The sequence below is a fragment of the Borostomias antarcticus genome (genome assembly GCF_949987555.1).
Source record: "Borostomias antarcticus genome assembly, chromosome: 24".
NCBI lineage: Eukaryota > Metazoa > Chordata > Actinopteri > Stomiiformes > Stomiidae > Borostomias > Borostomias antarcticus.
The window spans coordinates 7,837,710-7,864,081 of NC_140257.1; the positions used below are offsets into that span (position 1 = coordinate 7,837,710).

Consider the following 26,372-nt stretch of genomic DNA (forward strand, 5'->3'; position numbering starts at 1 on the left):
TCCTCCTCTCTTCTCCTCTCCCCTATTCCCCTGACTCCTCTCCTCCTCTCCTGTCTCATCCTCTCTCCTCCTCTTCCCTTCTCCCCAGATTGAGAAGCTGGACGAGGAGACGGAGACGGTGTGCCAGATGTATAAGCTCATCGACAGCTACTCCGTCCCCACGCCCCCCGAGGACTTCGCCGTCTACGCCACGCTCCGCCCCTCCGTCACCTCGGTGCGGAACGCCATCGACAAGTCAGTGGGCGAGCGTGACGCCAACGTGGACAAGTTCTGTACCCACCTGCAGAGAGACATCACTGAGCTCAACAAGGAAGCCAAGAGGGTCAAACAGCAGGCGCAGGTAACACAGATGTGTGTGTGTGTGTGTGTGTGTGTGTGTGTGTGTGTGTGTGTGTGTGTTTGTGTGTGTGTTTGTGTGCATTTCAAATAACAGCGTCACACACAGACCCACAGAGGTCCAAACTGACCTGTAGATAGCGGGTTGAAGACACGCTGAGCACATGGAAAGGTCGATGAGAGCGCGTACGTGACTGTCGTGTCTGCGCCTCCAGAACCGCCTTATCCTGGACATCGGCGCGGAGCGTCCCAAGGTGCGCGACTTGCTGGGCGAGATCCAGATCTCCATAGATGAGCTGCAGGACCAGGCCTTCACCTACAAGTCTTACCAGAAGAACTTCAAGGTAATGCTCCGCTTTTGCCAGCAGAGGCAGCCGACAGCTTACTTCTCACTGAAGCCCACGGAGACACTCCCTCCCGTCCCACCCCCGGGGTAACCTCTGATCTGACATGACTGCGTCGGTGGCAGGCGTGTGTCGAAGCAGGCGATTTCACCTATCCAATCATGTTAGATCAGAGATTATCTTGTTTTTCTGGGGGGGGGGGATGCCTTTGTGGAAAATGACAACAGGGCTCTCGACTTAAGCTCGTTTACTTCAGAATGGACCTTCCTGGGATCTGAACCTTGACCTCTGACCCTTCAGGTGGAGGTGACCAAGTACGAGGCCTTGGAGGAGCTGAGCGCGGAAGTGAAGCTCAAAAAGCTGCTGTGGGACTCTCTGGAGGAGTGGGACGCGCTGCAGGCTGGATGGAGGGAGGTAGGGAGGAGGGAGGGAGGAAAGAGGGAGGGAGGGAGGGAGGGAGGGAGGGAGGGAGGGAGGAAAGAGGGATGGAGGTGCTAAGGAGGGAGGTGGAGAACTTGCCGTGAGACACACAGTATACTCGTTGATATTGATATAAAACGTATCTCATTGTAATTTAATGATGTTCTGATCAGATTCTTAGTTTGAATCTCTCTGGGGATAATTGAACATCAGGCAGCTCTAGCTGCATCACGCGTGTGTGCGTCTACGTCCGTGTGTATGTCTCTGAGTGTGTGTGTGTGTGTGTGCGTGAGATACATCTGTCTGTCTCTCCTCTGCTCTCCAGTGTAAGTTTGAGGAGCTTGACCCAGAGCAGCTCAGCACCCAGGTCAACAAGTACTCCAAGTACGTCAGCCAGCTGGAGAAGGGCCTGCCGCCCAACAGCGTGGTGCCACGCCTCAAAGAGAATGTGGAGGGCATGAGGGAGAAGGTGTGTGTGTGTGTGTGTGTGGAGTGTGTATGTGTGTGTGTGTGTGTGTGTGTGTGTGTGTGTGTGTGTGTGTGTGGAGAGAGAGCCTTGAGAATGGAAAAATTGTGTTATCAGTGGGTGTGTGTGTGTGTGTGTGTGTGTGTGTGTGTGTGTATGTGTGCATGCATGTGTGTGTTAGTGAATGAGAGCCTGGGTGTGTGTGAGTGAGTGAGTGAGTGAGTGAGTGAGTGAGTGAGTGAGTGAGTGAGTGAGTGAAGTGACTGGGTGTATGTGTGTGTGTGTGTGTGTGTGTGTGTGTGTGTGTGTGTGTGTGTGTGTGTGTGTGTGCGTGTGTATGCATGTGTGTGTAAGTGAGTGCCTGGATAAGTGTTCGAGTGAGTGAGTGAGTGAGTGAGTGAGTCTCTATCTCTTTAAGTGTGTGTGCATACATATGACATCTATACAGTGCATATAAGGTGTGTGCGTGTGCTTCTCTCCCTAGCTGCCAGTGATCACAGACCTGCGGAACCCGTGTCTGAAGGCCCGACACTGGGAGATGCTGGAGGCCATTGTGGAGGCAAGCCTGCAGGAGCAGCCCCTCTCCCTGGCCTCAATGGAAGAGCTCCACATCTTCAGCTACGACCTGGAGATCCAGGAGGTACACACACACACCCACCCACACACACACATCCAGTCAGTCAGTCAGTCAGTCACTCACTCACTCACTCACTCACTCACTCACTCACTCACTCACTCACTCACTCACTCACTCACTTTCTCATTCACTCACTTTCTCACTTTCTCACTTTCTCACTCACTCACTCACTCACTCACTCACTCACTCACTCACTCACTCACTCACTCACTCACTCACACCCAGGCTCTCACTCAATTACAGATACACACGTATCTGATCGTAGGCTCGGCGGTTCGGCGGTCCTTGGGCAAAGACACTGAACCCCAAATTGCTCCCAATGAGCAGGCTAGCACCTTGCATGGCAGCTGCCGCCATTGGTGTGTGTATGTGTGTGTGAATGGGTGAATGAGAGGCCTTCACTGTAAAGCGCTATAAGTGCAGTCCATTTACCATTGACCATTATGATCCAGAACAGTCCATAGTCACAGCAGGTCACAATTTCCCAGACACAGATCTAGGACTTAGAAACCCTTTCCAATGCTGGAATCCCTACCTACATGACAGTGGCCTTGTGGTTAGAGTGTCCGCCCCGAGACTGGGAGGTTGTGAGTTCGATCCCCGGCTGAGTCATACCAAAGACTATAGACTATAAAAATGGTACCCATTGCTTCCCTACTTGGCACTCAGCATCAAGGGTTGGAATTGGGGGTCTACATCACCAAATGATTCCCGAGCGCGGCACCGCTGCCGCTCACCGCTCCCCCAGGGGATGGGCCAAATGCTGAGAGCAAATTTCACACACTCAGGTGTGTGACAGTCATTGGGACTTTGACATCAGTCTACCAGTCCACAGGGGTTTCCTCCTGGTCTGAACCCCTTGTTCCGCATTGTGAAAACATGTGTGTGGTTCCTCCAGGTGTCGGGCCAGGCGTCAGGGGAGGCTTCCCTGGAGACCATCCTGAAGAAGGTGAGAGGGACCGGGGGGCCGGGATAGGGGGGACGAGGTCAAGGTTTTGGTCAGTGTTTGCTGTGTCTGTGTGTTCCTGTTGGTCTTAACTGCCTCTCCGTGACCTCGCCCGTGTGCAGGTGGAGGACTCGTGGAAGACCACCGAGTTCACGGTCCTGTCCCACCGCGAGTCCAAAGACGTCTTCATCCTCGGAGGGACCGACGACATACAGGTCCCGCGTCGGTCTTTTTTCGGAACGTGTCCATCTTGCGTTTTTGTTACGCGCTGTACCAATGTGTGTGTGTGTGTGTTCTCCAGGTGCTCCTGGACGACAGCACCGTCAACGTGGCCACGGTGGCGTCCTCGCGCTACGCGGCGCCCATCAAGACCAGAGTGGACGAGTGGCAGAGACAGCTGGCCCTGTTCAGCCAGACCATGGTGAGGCCAGCACTGCGCCGCCCCTGTCCTCACAACTGACGTCCCTCTTACATAAAAACAGACGTACGGGAAATAAAATAAACCTTCAGAAATGAGGGTACAACAAACAGAAACCCTCTCCTTCTCCTTCTCCTTCCCCCTCCACCCTCTCTCTTTCTCTCTCTCTTTTCTCTTGCCCCTCACTCCCTCCCTCTTCCTCTCTCTGTCTCTTTCTCCCTTTCCCCTCCCCCCTTTTCTCTCTCTCTTTCTCTCCCTCCCCCCACTCCCTCCCTCCCTCCTTCTCGCTCTCTCTCTCTCTCCCTCTCTCCCTCTCTCCCTCTCCCTCTCCAGGATGAGTGGTTGACATGCCAGCGTAACTGGTTGTATCTGGAGAGCATCTTCAGCGCTCCAGACATCCAGAGGCAGCTGCCGGCCGAAGCCAAGATGTTCCTGCAGGTGGACAAGTCCTGGAAGGAGATCATGAGAAAGGTCAACAGGCTGCCCAACACCCTCAGGGCCGCCACTCAGCCAGGTACGCGCACACACACACACACATACTGTACAGTACACACGCACAGACGCACACACACACACACACTCACTCACACAGACATGCACCAAGAGTTACAGAGAGATAGAGTGGGAGAGAAGAGACACACACACACACACGTGTTTCTCTCCAACATGTGTGTTTGTGTTTGTGCAGGTCTTCTGGAGATCTTCCAGAACAACAATGCTCTCCTGGACCAGATCCAGAAGTGTCTGGAAGCCTACCTGGAGTCCAAGCGGGTCATCTTCCCCAGGTACTGCTCTACAACGGAACCCGTGTCCATATCCATTTGCAAATTGTGTCAATGACTCTCTCCTGATTTCTCTTGATGTGTCTAACCCATCGCTTTGAATCCACTGCGTTCCCCGGAATCCAACGTTTTGACCTCACCCCGATGTCCCCGGTGCTGCCGCCTCGGCTCCTCTCCTCCTAGATTCTACTTCCTGTCCAATGACGAGCTGCTGGAGATCCTGGCCCAGACCCGGAACCCGCAGGCCGTCCAGCCCCACCTCAGGAAGTGCTTCGATGCCATCTCCCGCCTGGAGTTCGCCCTGTTGCCGCCCCCCGACGCCAAAGGGGCGGGGCCGGCGGACGGCAGCGGTGAGCAGGAGAGGGAGAAGGTGTACAGCAACGACATCCTGGCCATGGTCTCGCCAGAGGGGGAGAAGGTGACTGACTGACCCCCCTCTCTCTCTCTCTCTCGTCTCTCTCTCTCTTGTCTTTGCTTGTCTTTCTCTCTCAGTGACTACTGTGGGTTCCTCTGACTCTAACACCTGCTAACTCACTATTTCACTATTTAACTCTCCTTCCCTGTGTGTGTAGGTGGGCCTGGCTAAAGGCCTGAAGGCCCGTGGCAACGTGGAGGACTGGCTGGGGAAGGTGGAGGAGGCCATGTTCTCCTCTCTCAGACGCCTCAGTAAGGCCTCCATTGCCGACTACCAGAGCAAACCCAGGGAGGAGTGGGTGGTGGCCGGACACCCTTCACAGGTACACACACTCACGCACACACACACACAGACTTGAACTGTCCACACACTCACACTTACTCACACAAACTCTACTCTTTATTTAACGTAATTGAGAACACATTCCCTGTCAGTAAGTGTGTGCCCGTGACATGAATACACAAGTTTATTTAAACCACACTAGGCTCTGAGCTCTCCACTCTGTCCGCTAGGTGGTGCTGACCGTCTCCCAGCTGATGTGGTGTTGGGACCTGGATGGCTGTCTGGAGGGAGACCACGACCACTCCCAGGCCCTGCAGGAGTTTGAGCTCACCAACTTTGATGTACGGCCATGTCACAGGGGATTATGGTCTTCCAAACACGGCAATAGGGGTCACCCCACACTATCTGTTGTAGAGGCTGATACAGTACAGGAATATGCTTTTCAACCCTTGCGTGTGCTGTGCGTGTGTATTTACCAAACCCCCAGGAACAGCTGTGGGCTGTGAAACATTTGGGTATACTGGCCAAGCTTGGTATTGCAAGTCATCTGACACATTTGGGGGCAAAAATATTTTTCCCATAGACATACATGGGCAATGAAACATACATTTTTCTGGGTATTACTCAAAGTCAAAAACTAGTCTTTGAATTATTAAGTTTTAAATCATTGGGTGTGTTTTTGGCTGATGGGCGGAGCCCGACAGCCATAGGAATGTGTTTGTCCTAGGGCTGCACGATTATGACAAAAAATAATAATTGTGATTATTTGCTTCAAAATGGTAATTGCGATTAATAATTGTGATTAATATTTAATATATAATATGAATATATAATAACCAAAATGATCCCAAATCACAGACGTTGATCCCTTTCTTGTTACTAACTCACTGACCTCGTTTTCCCTCATTTTTTCACTACTCACGGCTGCGGGTACTCTTGTGACACTTGTCTTGCCCTACTGCTATCTGTCTTCTCAGTGAAATCGCAGCACACAGCGCACTCAGCGGGAACGCAAGTGATTGGTCAGACAACATAAGCGCCTGTGATTCGTCCGTGTAGTCCTAGCACACTCAATTCAAAGCAAAATTATTAATCACATTAATTGTGGCCTTTTGCGATTAGTTAATCGCGGAGGTCATAATCGCAATTTTGATTAATTCACGATTAATTGTGCAGCCCTAGTTTGTCCCTTAGTCACATACTTTGTTGGTACAGGGCTTTGTTGACTGTTCCCTCCCACTCGCACTGCCTGCTGGTCCCTCTCACTCACTCTGCAGACATTTTAAGGATTTGAGTCAAGAATTAAATATGAGTCAAGAATGAAAATAAAAGTAAGCCCTATACAACAGAAAATCTGTATTTTATGAGTTAGGCCTACATCAGCTTACATCAATCTCTTACACATTTTTATTTTATTTTAAGCCTACAGTAGATAATAAATTTGGCACACTCTTGTAATGATCTGTGGTTGACCCCCGGACAATATTAATATGTAGGCTAAGCAGAGCCTAAACCAGGCCAGGCCAGCCTGGATAAAGGCTGATGGGCTCCAGTATTACTGTAATATTTGTACCGCTGTCACCGGTGGAATAGGCGTGAGTGTGAATTGTTCTGCAGAAATAACCACCAAAGAAAACTGCTGGGTCTGTTCATATAACTTTAGTGATGTCTTAAAAGGGCACAGATCATCACCCCACTCTCCTCTGTCTACTCTCACGCCAACCTCTATACACTCCTCTTAGGCCTTACTCAACAATAGTAGATTAAAGTAGAACAGACTCACTCAATCAAATATCACATTGTTCAAAATGAAATCAAGGCTAATCTACAGGTGCATCTCAGAAAATTGGAATATTGTGGAAAGTTCATTATTTTCCGTAATTTAATTCAGATGCACCTGTATTTAAGAAAATAAACATGCAAACAAAATACACATCCTATAGAAAATATACATTACATCCAGCTGTTGTTTTGATAGTTCTGGCCAAATTTAATTGCCTGCCCTAGCTCTTTCCTTTAAGTGATTACATTCTTCATCACTTGCTAGCTAGACACAATAGTATAGTCAACTAGTGAACGCAAATATGTTTAATGAACTCTCCCAATTTTATTTTACATCAAATATGTGTAGATGTCCAGATAAGCCACTGTGTCCTGGTCTATTTACGCTACCGCTTAAAGGGAAGTGCATAGGGTAGGCAATGAAATTTGGACAGAACTATCAATAGAACAGGTGAATGTAGTACTAAGCCCATCAGCCTTATGCCAGGCTCAACCTGGTCTGGTTCTTTAGAAGCCACCAAGAGCCGGAGTTTACAGCTGTCCCCATGCATGTCTGTGTCAGCGCCGTCCTGGTCTACGGGAGAAAGGGATAGGGGCCAAGAAACATGTTCTATTTGCTTCATGCTCTTGGTGAGCAACTTTCATTGGAATGAAGTGGCGGACATCTTTCAATGCCTCATCCATTTCTTTTAATACATTCATGGTATTTGTGTGTGTGTGTGTGTGTGTGTGTGCGTGTGTGCGTGTGTGCGTGCGTGCGTGCGTGCGTGTGTGTGTGTGTCTGTGTCTGTGTGTGTGTGTGTGTGTGTGTGTGTGTGTGTGTGTGTGTGTGTGTGTGTGCGTGCGTGTGTGTGTGTTCCAGAGGCTGAATGCCCTGGCAGCCCTGGTCAGAGGCCACCTCCCCAGCCTGCACCGGAACATCATCACCGCCCTCATCACCATCGATGTCCACGCCAGAGACATCGTCACCGACCTCGTGCGCCAGCAGGTACGATACCAGATTAGGGTTGGGCATTTTGTGTTTGGGCAAGTAAGTTTGACCAAGCCCCAAACCCTGCTTCCTAGACACTTGTGAAACATTTTTGAGATTTCAGTAACCTGACAATGTGTGTGTGTATATTTGCGTGTGTGTAGGTGGATTCCAGCTCTAACTTTGAGTGGCAGAGACAGCTGCGTTACTACTGGGATCTGGACCTGGACAACTGTGTGGCCAGGATGGCCCTCTCTATGTACATCTACGGATACGAATACCTGGGATCCTGTCCCAGGCTGGTCATCACTCCTCTCACGGTAACACCCACACACACACACACACACACACACACACACACACGCACATGCTCATTCAATTAAAGATTCAATAATATACAAAGGAGTTTGAATTTATTCCAACATCAATATGGGGAAATTATGTAATACTCTGAGGCCTATGAAGTTATTGTAATGTACCACTGTGTGTATCAATGGTTATGTGTTTTCATGCATGTCTCCGTGTGTGTGTGCTTGCGTGCTTGTGTGTGTGTGTGTATGTGTGCGCGTGTGCGTGTGTGTGTGTGTGTGTGTGCGTGTGTGTAGGACCGCTGCTACCTGTGTCTGATGGGGGCCCTCCAGCTGGACCTGGGCGGGGCTCCAGCGGGGCCGGCAGGGACGGGGAAGACAGAGACCACCAAGGACCTGGCCAAGGCCCTGGCCATCCAGTGTGTGGTCTTCAACTGCTCCGACGGCCTGGACTACAAGGTCTCTCTCCGTCTCTGACTCCCTGCTCTCTCTTTTTCTCCATCTGGCCTGTCGTCCTTTCTTTCTTTTCCCCTGTCTCCTCTCTCTCTCTCTCTCTCTCTCTCTCTCTCTCTCTCTGAACCCAACTCTAACTGTGCTTCCCTGTTTTAAACACTATGTGACCACAGCCGTCTGCCTGCGTGAGCTGCTCTACTGAACTCAACTGAACTGCTCTGTGTCTAATGGTCAGATCTCTTAACGTTTAAATCTCACGTACGCGTGCGCGCACACACGCGCACACATGCACGCACATGCACACACACAAACCTTCCACCTTCTGTGGCAGCTCCTGGCCTGCATAGCTTTTCTACTGCCAGCAATCTTGCTATCCCCTACCTATCCAAATGTCTGTTTTGGAAGTATGTTTCTGGCGTTACTTTTAATAGATGAGAGATTTGGAATTGCTCTATAAAAAATGTCTAGTTTGACCTCATGATCCAGCATGCTACTGTATATCACTCCAGTCTTTGCCAATCTGCAGTTTCACCCAATGGCTTTTCTCCATCCCAGATGATGGGGCGGTTCTTCAGCGGTCTGGCCCAATCGGGGGCCTGGTGCTGCTTTGATGAGTTTAACCGCATCGACATCGAGGTGCTGTCTGTCATCGCCCAGCAGCTTATCACCATACGGAACGCCAAGATGGCCAAGGTACAACAAATTTAATGATTGAATACTTTATTGAGTAGTACGCCCTTCAAACACCCTCTATACTGGCCACCATGACGCAAGAAACACTGACTGAATGACAAGAGGAGGGAGACACATACTGTTGTCTCAGGTTTGGCTTTGACCCTCAGTGAAAAGTCTGCGCACTGTGTGTGTGTGTGTGTGTGTGCGTGTGTGTGTGTGTGTGTGTGTGTGTGCACGCCCACGCCCTCTCCTCCCCAGCTGTCCAGGTTCATGTTTGAGGGGCGTGAGATCAAGCTGGAGATGACGTGCGCGGCGTTCATCACCATGAACCCTGGCTACGCCGGCAGGACCGAACTGCCAGACAACCTCAAAGCCCTGTTCAGACCCATCGCCATGATGGTGCCCAACTACGCTCTCATTGCTGAGGTCAGTGCATGTGTGTGTGTGTGTGTGTACGTATATGTGTGTGTGCCACCTCAGAATCCTGTTGAGACTAGGGCTGAATCAAAAGTAAACCTAAATGTATTTAAAGGTAATAATAAATATCAGTATGTGAGTATATGAAAGAATCAGTGGTGTGTGCACTGCATGGATGAGTGAGATGTGTGTGTGACAGTGTCAAAGGTACAAAAGGTGAACCCAAATGGCCAAACCCTGCAGCAGGAGACCTAGAGCCAGGCTGGTAGGCAGGGAATGGAAGAGAGACTGAGATTAGAACAAGCCATCATATTTATACACTTCGCCCAGCACCCCAGGTGAAACCAAGTAGCCACTACCATACTCCCAGATGGAACAGGCTGGCCAATCAGTGGGTAGAGCGGGAGGAGTCACACTGTGCAATAAAATCGCTACAGCAATGCATCGCAATATTTTTCTCTGTGATACTGTATCGATTTTCGAAGGAAAATATACAGAGCAAGACAGGGAATATATAGAAATAGATCTAGAAAATTATGGATAGAGAGAGTCATCGATACATTATTCAGTTTTAAAGATATTTAAAATGTCCTTACATACCCTCCGCTCTCAGGCTCACCTCCACGGAATGGAGTTGTATTTTCAGCTGTATTTTAAAATGTTCAGTAAATTATGGATTGAATCGAGTATGTATTGAGTATCGAAATGTATCACAATTTTTATTGTATGTATTGTGTGTGTGTGTCTGTGTGTGTCCTGCAGGTGATTCTGTATTCTGAAGGGTTTGAGTCCAGTAAGACGCTGGCCAGGAAGATGACCCAGATGTACAAGCTGTGTTCTGAACAGCTGTCCCAGCAGGACCACTACGACTTCGGCATGAGGGCCGTCAAGTCTGTCCTGGTCATGGCCGGGTGAGACACGCACACGTACTGTTACTGTCTTCTCACATACTACACTGGCTTAGAGCATGTTTAGGATGACCAGCACATTTATTATCACAGCCTGCCTGCGTCTGTGTGTGTGCGTGCACACGTGTGTGTGCACATGACACCCGTCTGTGTTTTTTAGGCGAATCCTATTTATTAGGCATAATTGATGTATCGTTTTTGTGTGTGTGTGTGTGTGTGTGTGTGTGTGTTTCTCCAGGTCTCTGAAGAGAGAGAACCCTCACCTGAGCGAGGATGTGGTTCTGATCCGGGCGCTGAGGGACTCCAACCTGCCCAAGTTCCTCACAGACGACGCCGTGCTGTTTGGGTAAGAGGAGGACAGCGCCGGCTACGTAGGCCCTGTGTGTGTGCGTGTATGTCTTCGTGATGTATATGTGTAATATATAACATCTGTGTGTGTGTGTGTGTGTGTGTGTGTGTGTGTGTGTGTGTGTGTGGTGCACTCAGTGGTATCCTGTCAGATCTGTTCCCTGGTGTGTGTATCCCGGCGCACGACTACGGAATCTTGCACTCCACCATCCTGGAGTCGCTCGCCCACCGCGGCCTGCAGCCTCTCGCCAGCATGACCAACAAGGTCCGCCGCCCCTCCCTCCTCCCCGCCACAGGGCCAATGAGAACCTTCGCTTTTGCTCTGTGTTCATTCTGAGATGTATTCGATTACCGGGCGGGTGTACATCATCATTACAGCTGGAGAACCGTACCAATTAACTGCGAATGCGATCGTGCTTATACGTTCTTTCAATTGAAAAGACATTCAAAACTGTGGTTGATAACTCCCCTTTCTCCCTCCCTTCTTCCTCTCTCTCTCTCTCTCTCTACCTCCCTCCCTCTCTCTCTCTCTCTCTCTCTACCTCCCTCTCTCTCTCTCTCTCTCTCTCTCTACCTCCCTCCCTCTCTCTATCTCTCTACCTCCCTCTTTCTCTCTCTCTTCCTCCCTCCCTCTATCTCTCTCTCTCTGCCTCCCTCCCTCTCTCTCTCTCTCTCTCTCTACCTCCCTCCCCCTCTCTCTCTCTCTCTACCTCCCTCTCTCTCTCTCTCTCTCTCTCTCTCTCTTCCTCCCTCCCTCTCTCTCTCTCTCTCTCTCTGCCTCCCTCTTCTCTCTCTCCCTCTCTCCCTCCAGGTCATCCAGCTGTACGAGACCATGATCGTGCGTCACGGCGTGATGCTGGTGGGTCCTACGGGCGGGGGGAAGACCACCGTCTACCGGGTCCTGGCCGACACTCTGGAGACCCTGCACCGCCTGGGACACGGGGCCGCCAACCCCTTCTACCTGCCGGTCAAAACCTACGTCCTCAACCCCAAGTCGGTCACCATGGGAGAACTCTACGGAGAGGTAGGCTAACCCCTAACCTCCGACCCCTAACCTGTCGAAACCGAAATCCTCAACCTCAAGTCTTTCACCCCCCCACCCCCCACTCCTCCAGGTGAACACGCTGACCCTGGAGTGGAGGGACGGCCTGATGGCGCTGAGCGTGCGCGCGGCGGTCAACGACACCAGCGACGACCACAAGTGGATCGTCAGCGACGGGCCGGTGGACGCGCTGTGGATCGAGAACATGAACACGGTGCTGGACGACAACAAGATGCTCTGTCTGGCCAACAGCGAGAGGATCAAGCTCACGCCCTCCATACACATGGTGTTCGAGGTCAGCGGGTGGTGTGTGTGTGTGTGTGTGTGTGTGTGTGTGTGTGTGTGTGTGTGTGTATGTGTGTGTGTGTGTAGTTTTTCTTTGAATTAAGCAAGCAAAGATTAGAGAGACTTCATAGAAGAGCTGGGAAAGGATTATTTCATTCATTTGAATTTACTCTGTGTCTGTGTGTGTGTGTGTCTGTGCGTGTGTGTGTGTTGTGTGTGCGTGTGCGTGTACATGTGTGTGTGTGTGATCCAGGTCCAGGACCTGGCTGTGGCTTCTCCAGCCACAGTGAGTCGCTGTGGGATGGTCTACATCGACTCGGACGAACTCAAGTGGATGCCATACGTCCAAACATGGATCACTCAGCTGGGCAATAAGGTACTGTACAACCCCCTGCCCCCCCCCCCCCCCCACACACACACAAAAAAAGCACATAACACATAGGTTTCTGTCAAATATGGACGTGCTTGTTGTCTTCGTGCTGTAAACTGATCACAATCAGCATTACCAAGTCGTGAACACCTGCCGAAATTCGGAAGCATCAAAGCTGCTCGGGTTGATCTTGCATCACAGCCACAAGTGTCTTTGAACTCTCCGTCTTGGTCTCTCTCTTCCTTCCCTCCCTCTCTTTCTCGTTCTCTCTCTCTCTCTCTCTCCGTCGGTAACGCGTGCCTTCCGCTACAAAGTTGTTGTTTCGTGGTGAGACCCCATCAGATATTCCACACTGTGTTCACCTGCTGCTGAGTGTCTGAACTTAAGTACACGGTCGTCTAGCTTTTACTCAAAGTGGCACACAGATATTCAGTGGTCTATATTCAGTTCACACACAAGACTGGCGCGTTACTTACACCTTCTCTCTCTTTCTCTTTCTCTTTATCTCTCTCTTCCTCTCTCTTTCTCCCTCTCTCTCTCTCTCTCTCTCTCCCTCAATGTAAAGTTAAGATATCGAGTGTGTTGATAAAACGTTGGAACTGACCCTTCAGCATCCCTCTGTCTGTCCCTCCCCCAGCTCCCGGACGGCGTGCGGGCCTACCTGCTGGAGCTGTTTGAGCAGTACGTGGAGAAGGGCCTCCAGTTCGTGGTGAAGCGCTGCGTCCAGGCCATGTCTCAGGTGGACATCAGCAAGGTCACTACCCTCTGCTGCCTGCTGGAGGCGCTGCTGCTCGGCAAGGGGGGTCCCGACCTCCACATGGTACGCCAGACCTCACACACGCAGACACACACACACACACATGGACACCGGCACACCCGTATTGGTCACAAGCTAGTTATTTCTCACAAATGCCCACAGTCTGCAGTACGCAGGGCATGCTAACCCTAGCGACATCAGCCCAGCACACACACACAGACATGCGCGCTCACAGCCACGCTGTCGCTCAGAAACACAGTGGCGCATGTGCTGGGTCTCACACGCTGTCTCTCTGTGTGTTCTCATGTCTCCCTGTGTGTGTGTGTGTGTGTGTGTGTGTGCATGTCAGGAGGCCAAGCACCTGAACAGTGTGGTGTGCCAGACATTCGTGTTCTGCTACCTGTGGTCGGTGGGCGGTAACCTGACCGACGCCCACTGGGACGCCTTCGACAGCTTCGTCAGACAGCAGTTTGAGGACAACAACGACGCCAAGGTGGGGCACCTTCGTCATCACCATCATCATCATCATCGCTGGATTTCTATCTCTCGTTTCCATCATTGTCACTGTTATCATCATGAGCATCCAATCAACGTCTCTAAGACACACACACACACACACACACATACACGCACACATACATACAAAACTGCTTGGTGTTTCAGTAAAAGTATGGTCCACTCCTATGATATAGCTAATATAGTAAACCATTTTACAGGAGCTTGCTCAATCATCTCGTTGAGAGTTCAGGGAAGATTCAGTTCTATATTGACTTAAATGAGTGAACTGTTTTTTTTGCTTCCCTCTGGAAAATTAGGGGTAGGATCAGTATTTGTGTTGCCTTTGTGTATGAAATGTGCTATATAAGTTATGTTTGATTTGATTTGTGTGTGTGAGTGTGTGTGTGTGTGCACGGTGCGTGAGTCGGTGTGTTTGTGCTCACATAATGTGTGCATGTGTTCATACATCCTGAGCTTACATGTGTGTTCCGTGTGTGTGTGTGTGTGTGTGTGTGTGTGTGTGTGTGTGTGTCTGCATGTGTGTGTCTGCGTGTGTGTGTGTGCGCGCGTGCCTGTAGCTCCCCAGCGCGGGCGACCTGTGGAGTGTGTACATGGACTTCACCAACAGGCGTCTGGAGCTGTGGGAAAGGATCATCCCGTCCTTCAGGTACAACAGAGAGCTGCCCTTCTTCGAGACGCTGGTGCCCACGACCGACACCGTCCGCTACGGATACCTGATGGAGAAGCTGCTGTCTGTCCGACACTCCGTCCTCTTCACGGGCATCACCGGCGTGGGCAAGGTAGGAACACGCGCACACAGAACCCACATGATGACTTTCAGTTGATGTTCGATACTGATGTTGGTCATTTAAGTGTGTGTGTGTGTCAGTCTGTGGTGGCCCGCGGCCTGCTGAACAGCGTCCAGGAGAAGGAAGGCTACGTCCCCGTCTACATCAACTTCTCGGCCCAGACGTCCTCGGCCAGAACCCAGGAGATCATCCAGTCCAAACTGGAGAAGAAGAGGAAGAACGTCCTGGGTAGGAGGGGGGTCACCACACACAACTAGAATAGGGAAAATGACTTAGAGAGCGGTTAGACAAATATTCAGTACATTACTGAATATGTGATCCGAATGTAATATATAATCTGCCCATCCATCCATCCATCCATCCATCCATCCTTCCTTCCTTCCTTCCTTCCTTCCATCCATCCATTCATCCTTCCTTCCTTCCTTCCTTCCTTCCTTCCTTCCTTCCTTCCTTCCTTCCTTCCTTCCTTCCTTCCTTCCTTCCTTCCTTCCTTCCTTCCTTCCTTCCTTCCTTCCTTCCTTCCTTCCTTCCTTCCTTCCTTCCTTCCATCCATCCATCCATCCTTCCTTCCTTCCTTCCTTCCTTCCTTCCTTCCTTCCTTCCTTCCTTCCTTCCTTCCTTCCTTCCTTCCTTCCTTCCTTCCTTCCTTCCTTCCTTCCTTCCTTCCTCACTTTCCCCCCTACCTCCTTCCCAGGTCCTCCTGGCAACAAGAAGATGGTGATCTTCGTGGACGACCTGAACATGCCCAAGCTGGACAGCTACGGCTCCCAGCCGCCCATCGAGCTGCTGCGACAGTTCCAGGACTTCCACGGCTTCTACGACCGCCAGAAGTTCTTCTGGAAGGAGATTCAGGTGCACAAACACACACACACACACACACACACACACACACAGGGGATTCAATTGAGCACCAGAACTCTTAAATTTACCTTTGCACTAGCAAGCATACTCCAGCATACTCAGCCTTGACCCCTTGTTTAATACGGTACTGTAGCTCTGTTGATCTACGTCACACCTGTTGTTCTCGTTGTCAGCGGGCAACTTTGGATCCAAAACCTTCTCTCCAACAGCCTCTTTTACGTGCTCTCTGAGTAGACGCCCCTCGTAACTCTCACACACACACTCACACACACACACACACACACACACACACACACACACACACACACACACACACACACACACACGTGCGGCATACAAATACAGCATACGGAATACACACTCTCTTGAGAGAAAACATTCCGCCACACAGAAATGGCATAGAGAAACACACACAAGCACATCCTGCATTAACACACACACACTTCAGATCACGAATGCAGTACATGGTGCTGAAAGTGCAGCATGAAGCCGAAGGTTAAAACTCAAATGAATTATTGGCTCAAAATCAATGATCAGTCTTAATGTGGAAAAGGAATGCTTTAGAATGTCAAGAAGTCTCATATTGGTCCTCTCTCTGTCTTTTCTTCTCCCTCCCCTTTCTTTGCTATGTTTCCCTCTCTGCCCCCCTCCTCCATGTCTCTCTCTGCCTTAGGACATGACCATTGCGGCGGCGTGCGCCCCCCCCGGGGGCGGGCGCAACCCCGTGACCCCTCGCTTCATTCGGCACTTCAGCGTGCTGTGTCTGCCCACCCCCTCCGAACAATCCCTCAAGCAGATCTTCAAGGTCGGGCGACGTCCACCTCCGAGCGGTCACCTCCAGCCCATTAAGATAAAGAGACCTAAAAGATGATTGAAACCTCTCTCTCTCTCTCTCTCTCTCTCTCTCCGTCTGTCCGTCCTCCAGGCCATCCTGAGTGGGTTCCTGGCGGAGTTCAACCAGGCGGTGAGGAGCTGCGCGGGCAGCGTGGTCGACGCCGCCGTGGAGATCTACCACCGGATGAGCGTGGACCTGCTGCCCACGCCGGCCAAGTCCCACTACGTCTTCAACCTCAGAGACCTGTCCAAGTGTGTCCAGGGTAGGAGACACACAAACTCACTCAGTCCCTCTCTCTCGCCCTTCACCCTGCACACACACACACACACACACACACACACTATTCTCGAGATCGGATGAGTTCAAAGCCCCCCCTAACCTGTGTCCCCTGGCGTCCGTAACCTTAGAATTCTCCCTCTGCCTCTCGTCACCACTCTCGGCTGGGCTCTCCGTCAAAACTAGGAGAAAGACAAACCGTCCACGCCTCCCTCCATCCATCCATCCATCCATCCATCCATCCATCCATCCATCCATCCATCCATCCATCCATCCATCCATCCATCCATCCATCCATCCATCCATCCATCCATCCATCCATCCATCCATCAGTCCATCCACATACGGTATCCTGCTGTATCGTTTTGTATCCATCCCTCCATTAATTCCTCTAGCTATCCCTCCATCCCTCCCTCTCTCCCTCCCAGGAATGCTGCAGTGTGACCCAGGGACGGTTCGTGACCAGACCCAGATCTTCCGTCTGTTCTGTCACGAGTGTCAGAGGGTGTTCCACGACCGCCTCATCAACAACGAGGACAAAACCTACTTCAACACCATCATCTCCGAGATGGCCAGTGAGTAAGCCACGGTTCTTAGTGTGACCTGCCGCCACGTCGGCGACTCAGAAACAGCCAGGAAGAACGTACTGTACGTGGAGTCTGTCCGGTCTGCTCTTCTCTCAGTTTCTGTTCTCTGTTAGGCAAATACTTTGGCTTCAACCTGGAACCTTCCTACTTCGTGACCAAGCCTATCATATTTGGAGATTTCATCAAGGTAACAATGTATTTCAGTGAGACTTGAGCGCTTGTTGGGCACAGTATGACCCTACCACTTCAATTCATCTGCACTGTGCCTCCATCCCTCCCTCGTTCCCTCCCTCCACCCCCCACCCCCCTCTCTCTCCATCCCTCCATCTTCAGGTGGGGGCAGACAAGGAGGATCGCCTGTACGAGGACCTGACGGACCCAGACAAGATCAGAGGCGTGTTGCAGGATTACCTTGATGACTACAACATGAGCTTCTCCAAGGAGACCAAGCTGGTGTTCTTCCAGGACGCCGTCGAGCACGTCTCCAGGTACCCAGCAGTCTCAAAAACATCGCCCGGGAAAAAACGATCCTCACTTGTCAGATCGAGGTTATACAGAGCAGATGTGACAGGTACGAGACTCGAAACACATAACCTGTCAAAACTGCTGTCAGTTGTCGAAAGACCATCACGCCACTCGTCCGATCCAAACGGAACACGCCCGTAAGTAGGTAGAGAGGTTAAAACACTATCAGTGAGTTTACGCTACAATAAGATGAGCATCTCCGACTGAGCTCTCTTTGGTAGACGCCAAAATATCCTGGAACCTTTTTATGGCCGCGTGGCTACAGTACAACACCCGCCCTTCCCCTCGGCCGCCCTCCGCGCCCTAAACCCCGCCTCCCCTCCTCCTCTCTCCCGCAGGATAGCGCGCATGATCCGCCAGGAGCGCGGCAACGCCCTGCTGGTGGGCGTGGGCGGCACGGGGAAGCAGTCGCTGACGCGGCTGGCGGCCCACATCTGCGGCTACCGCTGCTTCCAGATCGAGCTGAGCCGCGGGTACAACTACGTCAGCTTCCACGAGGACCTGAGGAGGCTCTACAAGATGGCCGGCGTGGACGGCAAGGACATGGTGTTCCTCTTCACGGACACGCAGGTCAGCGGGGGCGGGGCGGGTGTGTCTGGGTGGGTTTAAGTCCGCGTGGATTTAAAACCTGTGTTTTTATGGGTTACGCTATACGTTGTGTGTGTGTGTGCGTGTGTGTGTGTTAGATCGTAGTGGAAGGCTTCCTGGAGGACATCAACAACATGTTGAACTCTGGCGAGGTGCCTAACCTGTTTGAGAAGGACGAGCTGGAACAGGTGCTGGCCGCCACCCGGCCCAAAGCCAAGGAGGCCGGCATCAACGAGGGGAACAGAGACGAGGTAACACACGCTCGCACACACACACACGCACACACACAGGCAGGAGGCAGCTAAATAACTCTCAAACTAGCCCAGATGAGACCTCGAGCCGCCTCTGAGGGGGAGTCACACACACACAAACACACACACACACACACACAGATAATGTTAGCGCTCCATCCGCTGAACGCTAAATATTCTGCTAATCTGTTCATTTGAATCCTGGGATTGGCTCAGAAACGGAGCCCGGTAGGTTTGTGAAGGTGCTTTTAAGAGAAAGCTGTGACATGTCTAGTCAACAGAAAATGCAGCAAGCAGATGGGAGTGATGTGACTCAGTGATGTGTAATGGGGCGTTGGAATACTGAACTGTGTGTGTTTGTGTGTGTGTGTGCGTGCGTGCGTGTGTGTGTGTGTGCGTTTCAGGTGTTCCAGTTCTTCATCTCTCGCGTGCGTGAGAAGCTCCACATAGTTCTGTGTATGAGTCCAGTGGGCGACGCCTTCCGGTCCCGCTGTCGAATGTTCCCCTCCCTGGTCAACTGCTGCACCATCGACTGGTTTGTTCAGGTCAGTGTGTGTGTGTGTGTGTGCGTGTGTGTGTGTTAGAGAGAGAGAGAAAGAGAGATAGATAGCCATGTGGGGGCTCACCCCACCTCCTCCTCTTCCTCTTAGTCTGTCTGTTTACTTTCATAATCCCTTGCTCCCCTCTTTCACCCACATCCCTCCATCCACCCATCTCAAGGTGACCCACGCTGAGGGGGAGCAGCAACCACGCCTTTACCCCAACCCTCCGTTTCCCGTCGCTTTCTCTCTCTCTCCGTCTCTGTGAAAGACGTTGGGCGCGGGGGCGACGGGTGCCTGTCACTGACTGAGCAATAAAGTTGCACTACTAAAATGCTGCTTTTAACTCGCTCTTTTTCTCTATCCCTCCCCCACCACCCTACCTCTCTCTCTCTTTCCCTCTCTCTTTGTCTCTCTCTCTCGCCCTCCGTCTGTCTTTCTCTCACTCTCTCCCCCTTTGTCTCTCTCTGTCTGTCTTTTTCTCACACTCCCCCCACTCTCTCTGTCTCTCTGTCTGTCTGTCTGTCTGTGTCCATCCCTCTCTCTCCCTCCTCCCTGTCTTTCTCCTCCCTCCCTCTCTCCACCCCATCCCTCTCTCTACCCCTTTCTCTCTCTTTGTCTCTTTTTCTCACACTCCCCCCACTCTCTCTCTGTCTTGTCAGTCTGTGTCCATCCCCCTCTCTCCTTCCTCCCTGTCTCTCTCCTTCCTCCCTCTCTCCCTCCCCCTCTCTCCCCTCCCTCCAGTGGCCCCGCGAGGCCCTGCTCTCCGTCTCCCAGACCTTCTTCGTGAGCGTGGAGTTCGGCAGCGAGCGGCTGAAGCAGAGCTTCTCGGAGATGTGCGTGGAGATCCACGTCAGCGTCACCGACATGGCCGAGCGCTTCTACTCGGAGCTGCGGCGCCGCTACTACACCACGCCCACGTCCTACCTGGAGCTCATCAACCTCTACCTCGCCATGCTGGGGGACAAGAGACGGCAGCTCGTGGCTGTAAGAGAGACGGAAAGACTGTTTAGCGATCAATCATACTGATTAGTTATCGATACCTCCGATCGACCTGTACCTGGCCATGCTGGGGGAAGAGAGCCAGCAGTCGGTGGCAGTGAGAGATCAATATAGACGGGATGAGTGATCAGTAACTCTGATTGACGACCAGTCAGACTGATTAGTTACCGACGTATCAATGTGCGTGTGTGTTGCGTGCGCAGGCCCGTGACAGGGTGAAGAACGGCCTGACCAAGCTGCTGGAGACCAACGTGCTGGTGGAGAAGATGAAGGTGGACCTCTCCGCCCTGGAGCCCGTCCTCAAACAGAAGTCCATCGACGTCAACGCCCTCATGGAGAAACTGGCCGTCGACCAGGAGAGTGCCGACAAGGTGTGTGTGTGTGTAGTTAATTAGCTGATCAGTCGACCAGGCAATGTGTTTCAACCTGTGTGTGTGTGTTTGTGTATATGTGTTTCTTCTGGTTGTGTGTGTAGTTTATCAAGTGGTCAGTGTACTAGGGAATGCATTACAACTGTGTGTGCATATGTGTGTGTGTGTGTGTGTGTGTGTGTGTGTGTAGGTGCGTAGAGTGGTGCAGGAGGACGAGGCGTTGGCCAAGGTCAAGGCCGAGGACACCCAGGCCATCGCCGACGATGCCCAGCGGGACCTGGACGAGGCGCTGCCGGCGCTGGATAGCGCCAACAAGGCCCTGGACGCCCTGGACAAGGCGGACATCTCGGAGATCAGGGTCTTCACCAAGCCCCCCGACATGGTCATGACTGTCATGGAGGCCGTCTGCATCCTCTTGGGAAGCAAGTCAGTATTAATCACTTGTCCTTTCTTTATTCCAACAGGGAGGCGGGTTGAAACAGCTTTTCTTTTCTCAATAGAGGCCTGCATTACAGCTTCGTTCGTGTCATATAGTCACGCCAGTCGTAAAGACATTTATGAGACATTTATCCCTGTTCCTCAAAACGCACCGACTAAGTCACTTTATATTTTCATTCTCTTCAACATGCCAGGCCCCAGACAACCCACGACGGGTTGAATAGTCCCATATCGTCAAATACTTTCCAGCTACTGTATGTCAGATTATAATCCCACATGTTTTCTCTACAGTAATAAATCCTGAATGAATTATTCTACTGACAAGCATACTTTTTAAAAGTTCTCTGCCCAGCATGACACACCTAGAGTTGCGCCACAGGCCGGCGCGCTCGTCAGTAGAATAATCCATTCTGGATGCTGTGTCCTTCCCTCTTAACATAGCCTTGGGCCCTGGAGAGGCTTAATGCAGCCCTGTGTATGCCAGGCCTGTGTGCGTGTGCATTTCTGTGTGTGTGTGTGTGTGTGTGTGTGAGAGAGAGAGAGAGTGTGTGTGTGTGTGTGTGTGTTGATTATACCTTGGCACAGACCCTCCAACCATTCAATCTTTCCTTACTGGGAGTCATGGAGCTCCCAGTCCCCCCAGGGGCGTATCAGGGACGTATCAGGGACGTATCAGGGACGTATCCGGCAGAACAGCCGGACAGCACACCCCATACCTCGCTGGTCCATTGAGCCAAGAACACTGGCAGTGTGCTGACAACAGACTGTGCATGCACACACACACACACACACACACACACACACACACACACACACACAGGAATGCATGCACACACAGGCACAATGACACACACACACACACACACACAGGAATGCATGCACACACAGGCACACACACACACACACATCACCCCTGTTGTTCTCTCTGTCACCCCCACCCCCAGGCCAGACTGGCCCAGTGCCAAGCAGGTGCTGGGGGACTCCAACTTCCTGAAGCGCCTGATGGACTACGACAAGGAACACATCAGACCCCAGATCCTGCAGGAGCTGCGGAAATATGTCAACAACCCCGACTTCATCCCCGAAAAGGTCAGCCATGCACACGCACGCACACACACACACACACACACACACACATACGCATTTAATTCTTTATTTAGGTCTGCATATTCAAATTACATTGCAGGGGCCTAAATGTGATTCCATTGCTGTCATGTTATTGGGTCGTTTAACATATGTTACATTTCATGGATACAAGCAAGTTTATAGGATCTACTACATACTGTACATACACACACATGCATATATCTTGATGGTATAATATACATAGTACTACTTAGTGATGTACAGTAAGCATACAGAAAATACCACTTACACCAGGGGAGTTATGGGTATGGAAAACATCTCCAAATTCAATAATGCCAATAATGGAGGAGATTGAGCAATAGAGTATTAAGCAGTCGGCTTCGCTTCACACTTGGTCAACCCCATAATCCTCAGGCCTAACCTATGGACATGGCCCAGGCGGCCAAATATAAACACAATTAGCTGAAACTTGTAGCCTAGCTGTATAATGGCTTGTACCAGTGGCTGTTTAGAGAGAAACGCTTCTTCAGGAACACCTCACCGTGGCCCTCATCAATCACAATGACATCCAGCTAATCCAGTGAATCCGATACATGGGGGTCACTGCGTTGGAACATTTGCGGTTTCACAGGGGAGTGAAACAGACGGGTGGAGGGTAGATGATACATATCCTTGGTTATGACGTCAACTATATAATAATAATAATAATAATAATCAATTTTATTTGTAATGCACTTTACATTTCAGTAAAATCTCAAGTGCTACAGGTGTGCTAAAAAAGTACTAAGAATAAAAGCAAGAAAATGTGTCAAAAAGGTACAAAACAAGAGAAAACATATATATATATATACATATATATCTTATCTGGCTAAGAATAGACCTTTGTAGAAGTGTCAGCCGTTTAATATGTGGGACATGGACTCTATTACCTGATGCTGTCCTGATGGTGTAAACAGAAAGTTATGCATTTTGGGACACCAGATGGGTAAATTGAGTTCGGTTGGTAACACTTGGAGACATGCTTTAACCGTGAAGATGAGGACGCACACACACACACACACACACACACACACACACACACACACACTCTCTCTCACACACACTCTCTCTCTCTCTCTCTCTCACACACACACACACACACACGCACACACTCTCACACACACACATACACACACACACACACACACACAATGTGATGGTGATGTTGTGCTGGCTGTGGAGAGCAGGTGGAGAAGGTGTCCAAGGCCTGCAGGTCCATGTGCATGTGGGTCAGGGCTATGGACCTCTACTCCAGGATCCTCAAGGAGGTCGGACCCAAGAGACAGAAACTGGCCGCAGCGCAGGTCAGTCATGTGGCCCACACACACACACACACACACACACACACACACATACACACACACACACACACACACACACACACACACACACACACACACACAGAGAATGCATTATGCCATGCCATGCATTATGTTGTGTTCCTTCTACTTTCTTATGGTCATCAATACATTGGTAAAAGGTTGAGCTGCGTGTGTGTGTGTGTGTGTGTGTGTGCGTGTGTGTGTGTTCTCCAGACTGAGCTTGATGCCACCATGGCCACCCTGAGAGAGAAGCAGCAGCAGCTCCAGGAGGTGGAGAACCAGATCAAGATCCTCCAGGACCAGTTTGACAGCAGCGTGGCTGAGAAGGAGGGCCTGGGTGAGGGAGTATGGCCTGGATACTAGGAGGAGGAGGGCCTGGGTACTAGGAGCAGGAGGAGGAGGAGGGCCTGGGTACTAGGAGCAGAAGGAGGAGGAGGGTCTGGGTATTGGAAGAGAAGGAGGAGGCAGAGGATCTGGGTACTAGTGGGTAGGAGGAGGAGGACGGTCTGGGTACTAGTTGGTAGGAGGAGGAGGAGGAGGGTCTGGGTACTAGTGGGTAGGAGGAGGAGGAGGGTCTGTATACTAGTGGGTAGGAGGAGGAGGATGAGGGTCTGGGTACTAGTGGGTAGGAGGAGGAGGAGGGTCTGTATACTAGTGGGTAGGAGGAGGAGGATGAGGGTCTGGGTACTAGTGGGTAGGAGGAGGAGGAGGGTCTGTATACTAGTGGGTAGGAGGAGGAGGATGAGGGTCTGGGTACTAGTGGGTAGGAGGAGGAGGAGGGTCTGGGTACTAGTGGGTAGGAGGAGGAGGAGGAGGGTCTGGGTATTGGAAGAGAAGGAGAAGGCAGAGGATCTGGGTACTAGTGGGTAGGAGGAGGAGGAGCGTCTGGGTACTAGTGGGTAGGAGGAGGAGGAGCGTCTGGGTACTAGTGGTCATGTTTTTTGTAGAAAGCTCTAACTCTACGCTTTATTTACGCCTCTATCTCACCCTCTCTCTCAGCTAAGACCATGGCGCTGACGGAGGCCCGTCTGGGCCGGGCGGGGAAGCTGGCGTTGGCGCTGGGCGACGAGCAGGTGCGCTGGCAGGAGAGCATCGCCCTGTTCGAGCAGGAGATCCACAACGCGGTCGGCAACGTCTTCATTGCCGCCGCCTGCGTGGCCTACTACGGCGCCTTCACCTCTCACTACAGACAACTGGTACGCGTGCGACCCGTCGCGTGTGACCTACGTCACATTATCAAAGACATACAGTAGAGCTCATAAAACAAAACCCACCAAAGTGCAAACCTCACCCGCCAGGGTTGTTTGGCGAGTTAAACCAAGCGTGCCCGAAGCTCCTGAGGGACAACAAGTCTTTGTGGCGGACGCTTGATTATGCTACCCAGTGAGGTCTGCCTGTTCCTGAGTGCACGACAGGCTTAGACACACACACACCGGTCGAGACAGAGAGCTGGACCTGGTGCCAGACAGAACCCCCGACACCGGCCTGCTGGACAGATAGCTGCTCCACCCCGGCTCTCTCGCTCTCACAGCCTCATAGATGATGTTTGACTGTCAGTACAAACCTAGTGTATGTTCAGTAGTGTGGTGGTGTATATTTGGTACACGTTTGTATGTGTGTGTGCGTGTGTACATCCTACTCCCCCCCCCCCCCCCTCCCTCTCCACCCTGTAGCTGATTGGCCAGTGGATAGCGCGCTGCCAGGAGCTTGACATCCCCATCAGCGCCAGCTTCAGCCTCATCAGCGTCCTGGGCGACCCCTACGAGATCCGCCAGTGGAACGCCGAGGGGCTGCCCCGTGACACCGTCTCCACGGAGAACGGCGTCCTGGTGACCCGCGGGCGCCGCTGGCCGCTCATGATCGACCCTCAGGATCAGGTGATCAGCGCCCGGCGCATCATCGCCCGTCATGCAATTTCGTCAGATATGTTTGGAATCGTTCAATGAACCCAGAATTAATCATATAGATACTCTTGATTCCAGCCAATGTAATATATGTTTGTATATATATACATATATCTCGCTGTGTTGTGTGTGTCCTCTGTATGGTTTTGATGATGAACTAAGTCCAGGGTATGAATGTTGTGGTCTCAGATATTGTAGATAATCCCTATGACTCTGGCTCTGGGTCTTAGACCACCCTCTGTCACAAAGCAGGAGGCCAGTGGGTCGTTGTATCTTGTCTGAGACAAAGACCCAGACACACACAGCACTGAGACAGGCTATTACCCCTCTAGCCGCATGTTACACTCACACACAAACACACACAGAGGATCATAAATGGGTCTGGAATACTACCTTCTACATTCCGTAGCTTGATCTCCTTCAGCATTTTAATTACATCGATGTGAATGTGAGCACAGCTCATAGACAGTGAAACTTTCATAGGCTTTTGGAATGGCTTAGGTGACTTGAAATCATGACGTTATTCTCGTCCCCGCCTCCAGGCCAATCGCTGGATCCGCACCAAGGAGACCAAGAACGGGCTGAAGGTCATCAAGCTGACTGACTCTAACTTCCTGCGGACGCTGGAAAACGCCATACGCCTGGGCATGCCTGTCCTGCTGGAGGAGGTCAGCACCGACCGCTGTCTTGTTTTTCCAGAGATGGCGCGGAGACCAGAGAGACCGCGGGGCCAATGCAGATGGCCGTTTTCTGTCAAGAGTTATTTTAGACCCTGTGCTATCCATAGGACAGTCATTTTGTGACCTCAGTAGATAGACACCACTGGAGTAACTGCCCTCCATTTGAGTTATCATGGAGACCAACGGAGCTCTGACCTCCATTTTATATGTTATTTCCGTGTGAGCAGCTGAAGGAGACCCTGGACCCGGCGCTGGAGCCCATCTTGCTGAAGCAGACGTTTGTGGCGGGTGGACGCACACTTATCCGCCTGGGAGACTCCGACATTGACTACGACAAGAACTTCCGGTTCTACATGACCACCAAGATGGCCAACCCGCACTACCTGCCTGAGGTCAGTCA

General features: G+C 51.4%; 1 protein-coding gene across 1 annotated transcript in view; it reads left to right on the forward strand.

Annotated features, from left to right (window-relative positions):
* dnah6 (dynein, axonemal, heavy chain 6) overlaps positions 1–26,372 on the forward strand; it is a gene marked incomplete at both ends in the record, with an annotated part of 63,825 nt that overhangs the window by 10,324 nt on the left and 27,129 nt on the right. The window contains 47 exons of the mRNA XM_084458194.1: positions 89–340; positions 552–680; positions 981–1,094; positions 1,426–1,569; positions 2,051–2,206; positions 3,102–3,152; positions 3,272–3,364; positions 3,451–3,570; positions 3,901–4,081; positions 4,256–4,352; positions 4,533–4,767; positions 4,922–5,086; positions 5,277–5,387; positions 7,691–7,816; positions 7,963–8,118; positions 8,404–8,565; positions 9,115–9,252; positions 9,493–9,660; positions 10,414–10,562; positions 10,798–10,905; positions 11,046–11,172; positions 11,719–11,931; positions 12,023–12,244; positions 12,488–12,610; positions 13,242–13,424; positions 13,711–13,854; positions 14,438–14,659; positions 14,749–14,896; positions 15,363–15,520; positions 16,203–16,334; positions 16,455–16,626; positions 17,069–17,215; positions 17,341–17,414; positions 17,561–17,715; positions 18,091–18,322; positions 18,439–18,591; positions 18,996–19,136; positions 19,875–20,117; positions 20,336–20,503; positions 20,694–20,929; positions 21,886–22,030; positions 23,254–23,370; positions 23,602–23,725; positions 24,388–24,584; positions 25,062–25,265; positions 25,835–25,960; positions 26,200–26,364. Coding sequence (XP_084314320.1) covers positions 89–340; positions 552–680; positions 981–1,094; positions 1,426–1,569; positions 2,051–2,206; positions 3,102–3,152; positions 3,272–3,364; positions 3,451–3,570; positions 3,901–4,081; positions 4,256–4,352; positions 4,533–4,767; positions 4,922–5,086; positions 5,277–5,387; positions 7,691–7,816; positions 7,963–8,118; positions 8,404–8,565; positions 9,115–9,252; positions 9,493–9,660; positions 10,414–10,562; positions 10,798–10,905; positions 11,046–11,172; positions 11,719–11,931; positions 12,023–12,244; positions 12,488–12,610; positions 13,242–13,424; positions 13,711–13,854; positions 14,438–14,659; positions 14,749–14,896; positions 15,363–15,520; positions 16,203–16,334; positions 16,455–16,626; positions 17,069–17,215; positions 17,341–17,414; positions 17,561–17,715; positions 18,091–18,322; positions 18,439–18,591; positions 18,996–19,136; positions 19,875–20,117; positions 20,336–20,503; positions 20,694–20,929; positions 21,886–22,030; positions 23,254–23,370; positions 23,602–23,725; positions 24,388–24,584; positions 25,062–25,265; positions 25,835–25,960; positions 26,200–26,364 — 7,326 coding nt within the window. The remainder of the gene's footprint in view (positions 1–88; positions 341–551; positions 681–980; positions 1,095–1,425; positions 1,570–2,050; positions 2,207–3,101; positions 3,153–3,271; positions 3,365–3,450; positions 3,571–3,900; positions 4,082–4,255; positions 4,353–4,532; positions 4,768–4,921; positions 5,087–5,276; positions 5,388–7,690; positions 7,817–7,962; positions 8,119–8,403; positions 8,566–9,114; positions 9,253–9,492; positions 9,661–10,413; positions 10,563–10,797; positions 10,906–11,045; positions 11,173–11,718; positions 11,932–12,022; positions 12,245–12,487; positions 12,611–13,241; positions 13,425–13,710; positions 13,855–14,437; positions 14,660–14,748; positions 14,897–15,362; positions 15,521–16,202; positions 16,335–16,454; positions 16,627–17,068; positions 17,216–17,340; positions 17,415–17,560; positions 17,716–18,090; positions 18,323–18,438; positions 18,592–18,995; positions 19,137–19,874; positions 20,118–20,335; positions 20,504–20,693; positions 20,930–21,885; positions 22,031–23,253; positions 23,371–23,601; positions 23,726–24,387; positions 24,585–25,061; positions 25,266–25,834; positions 25,961–26,199; positions 26,365–26,372) is intronic.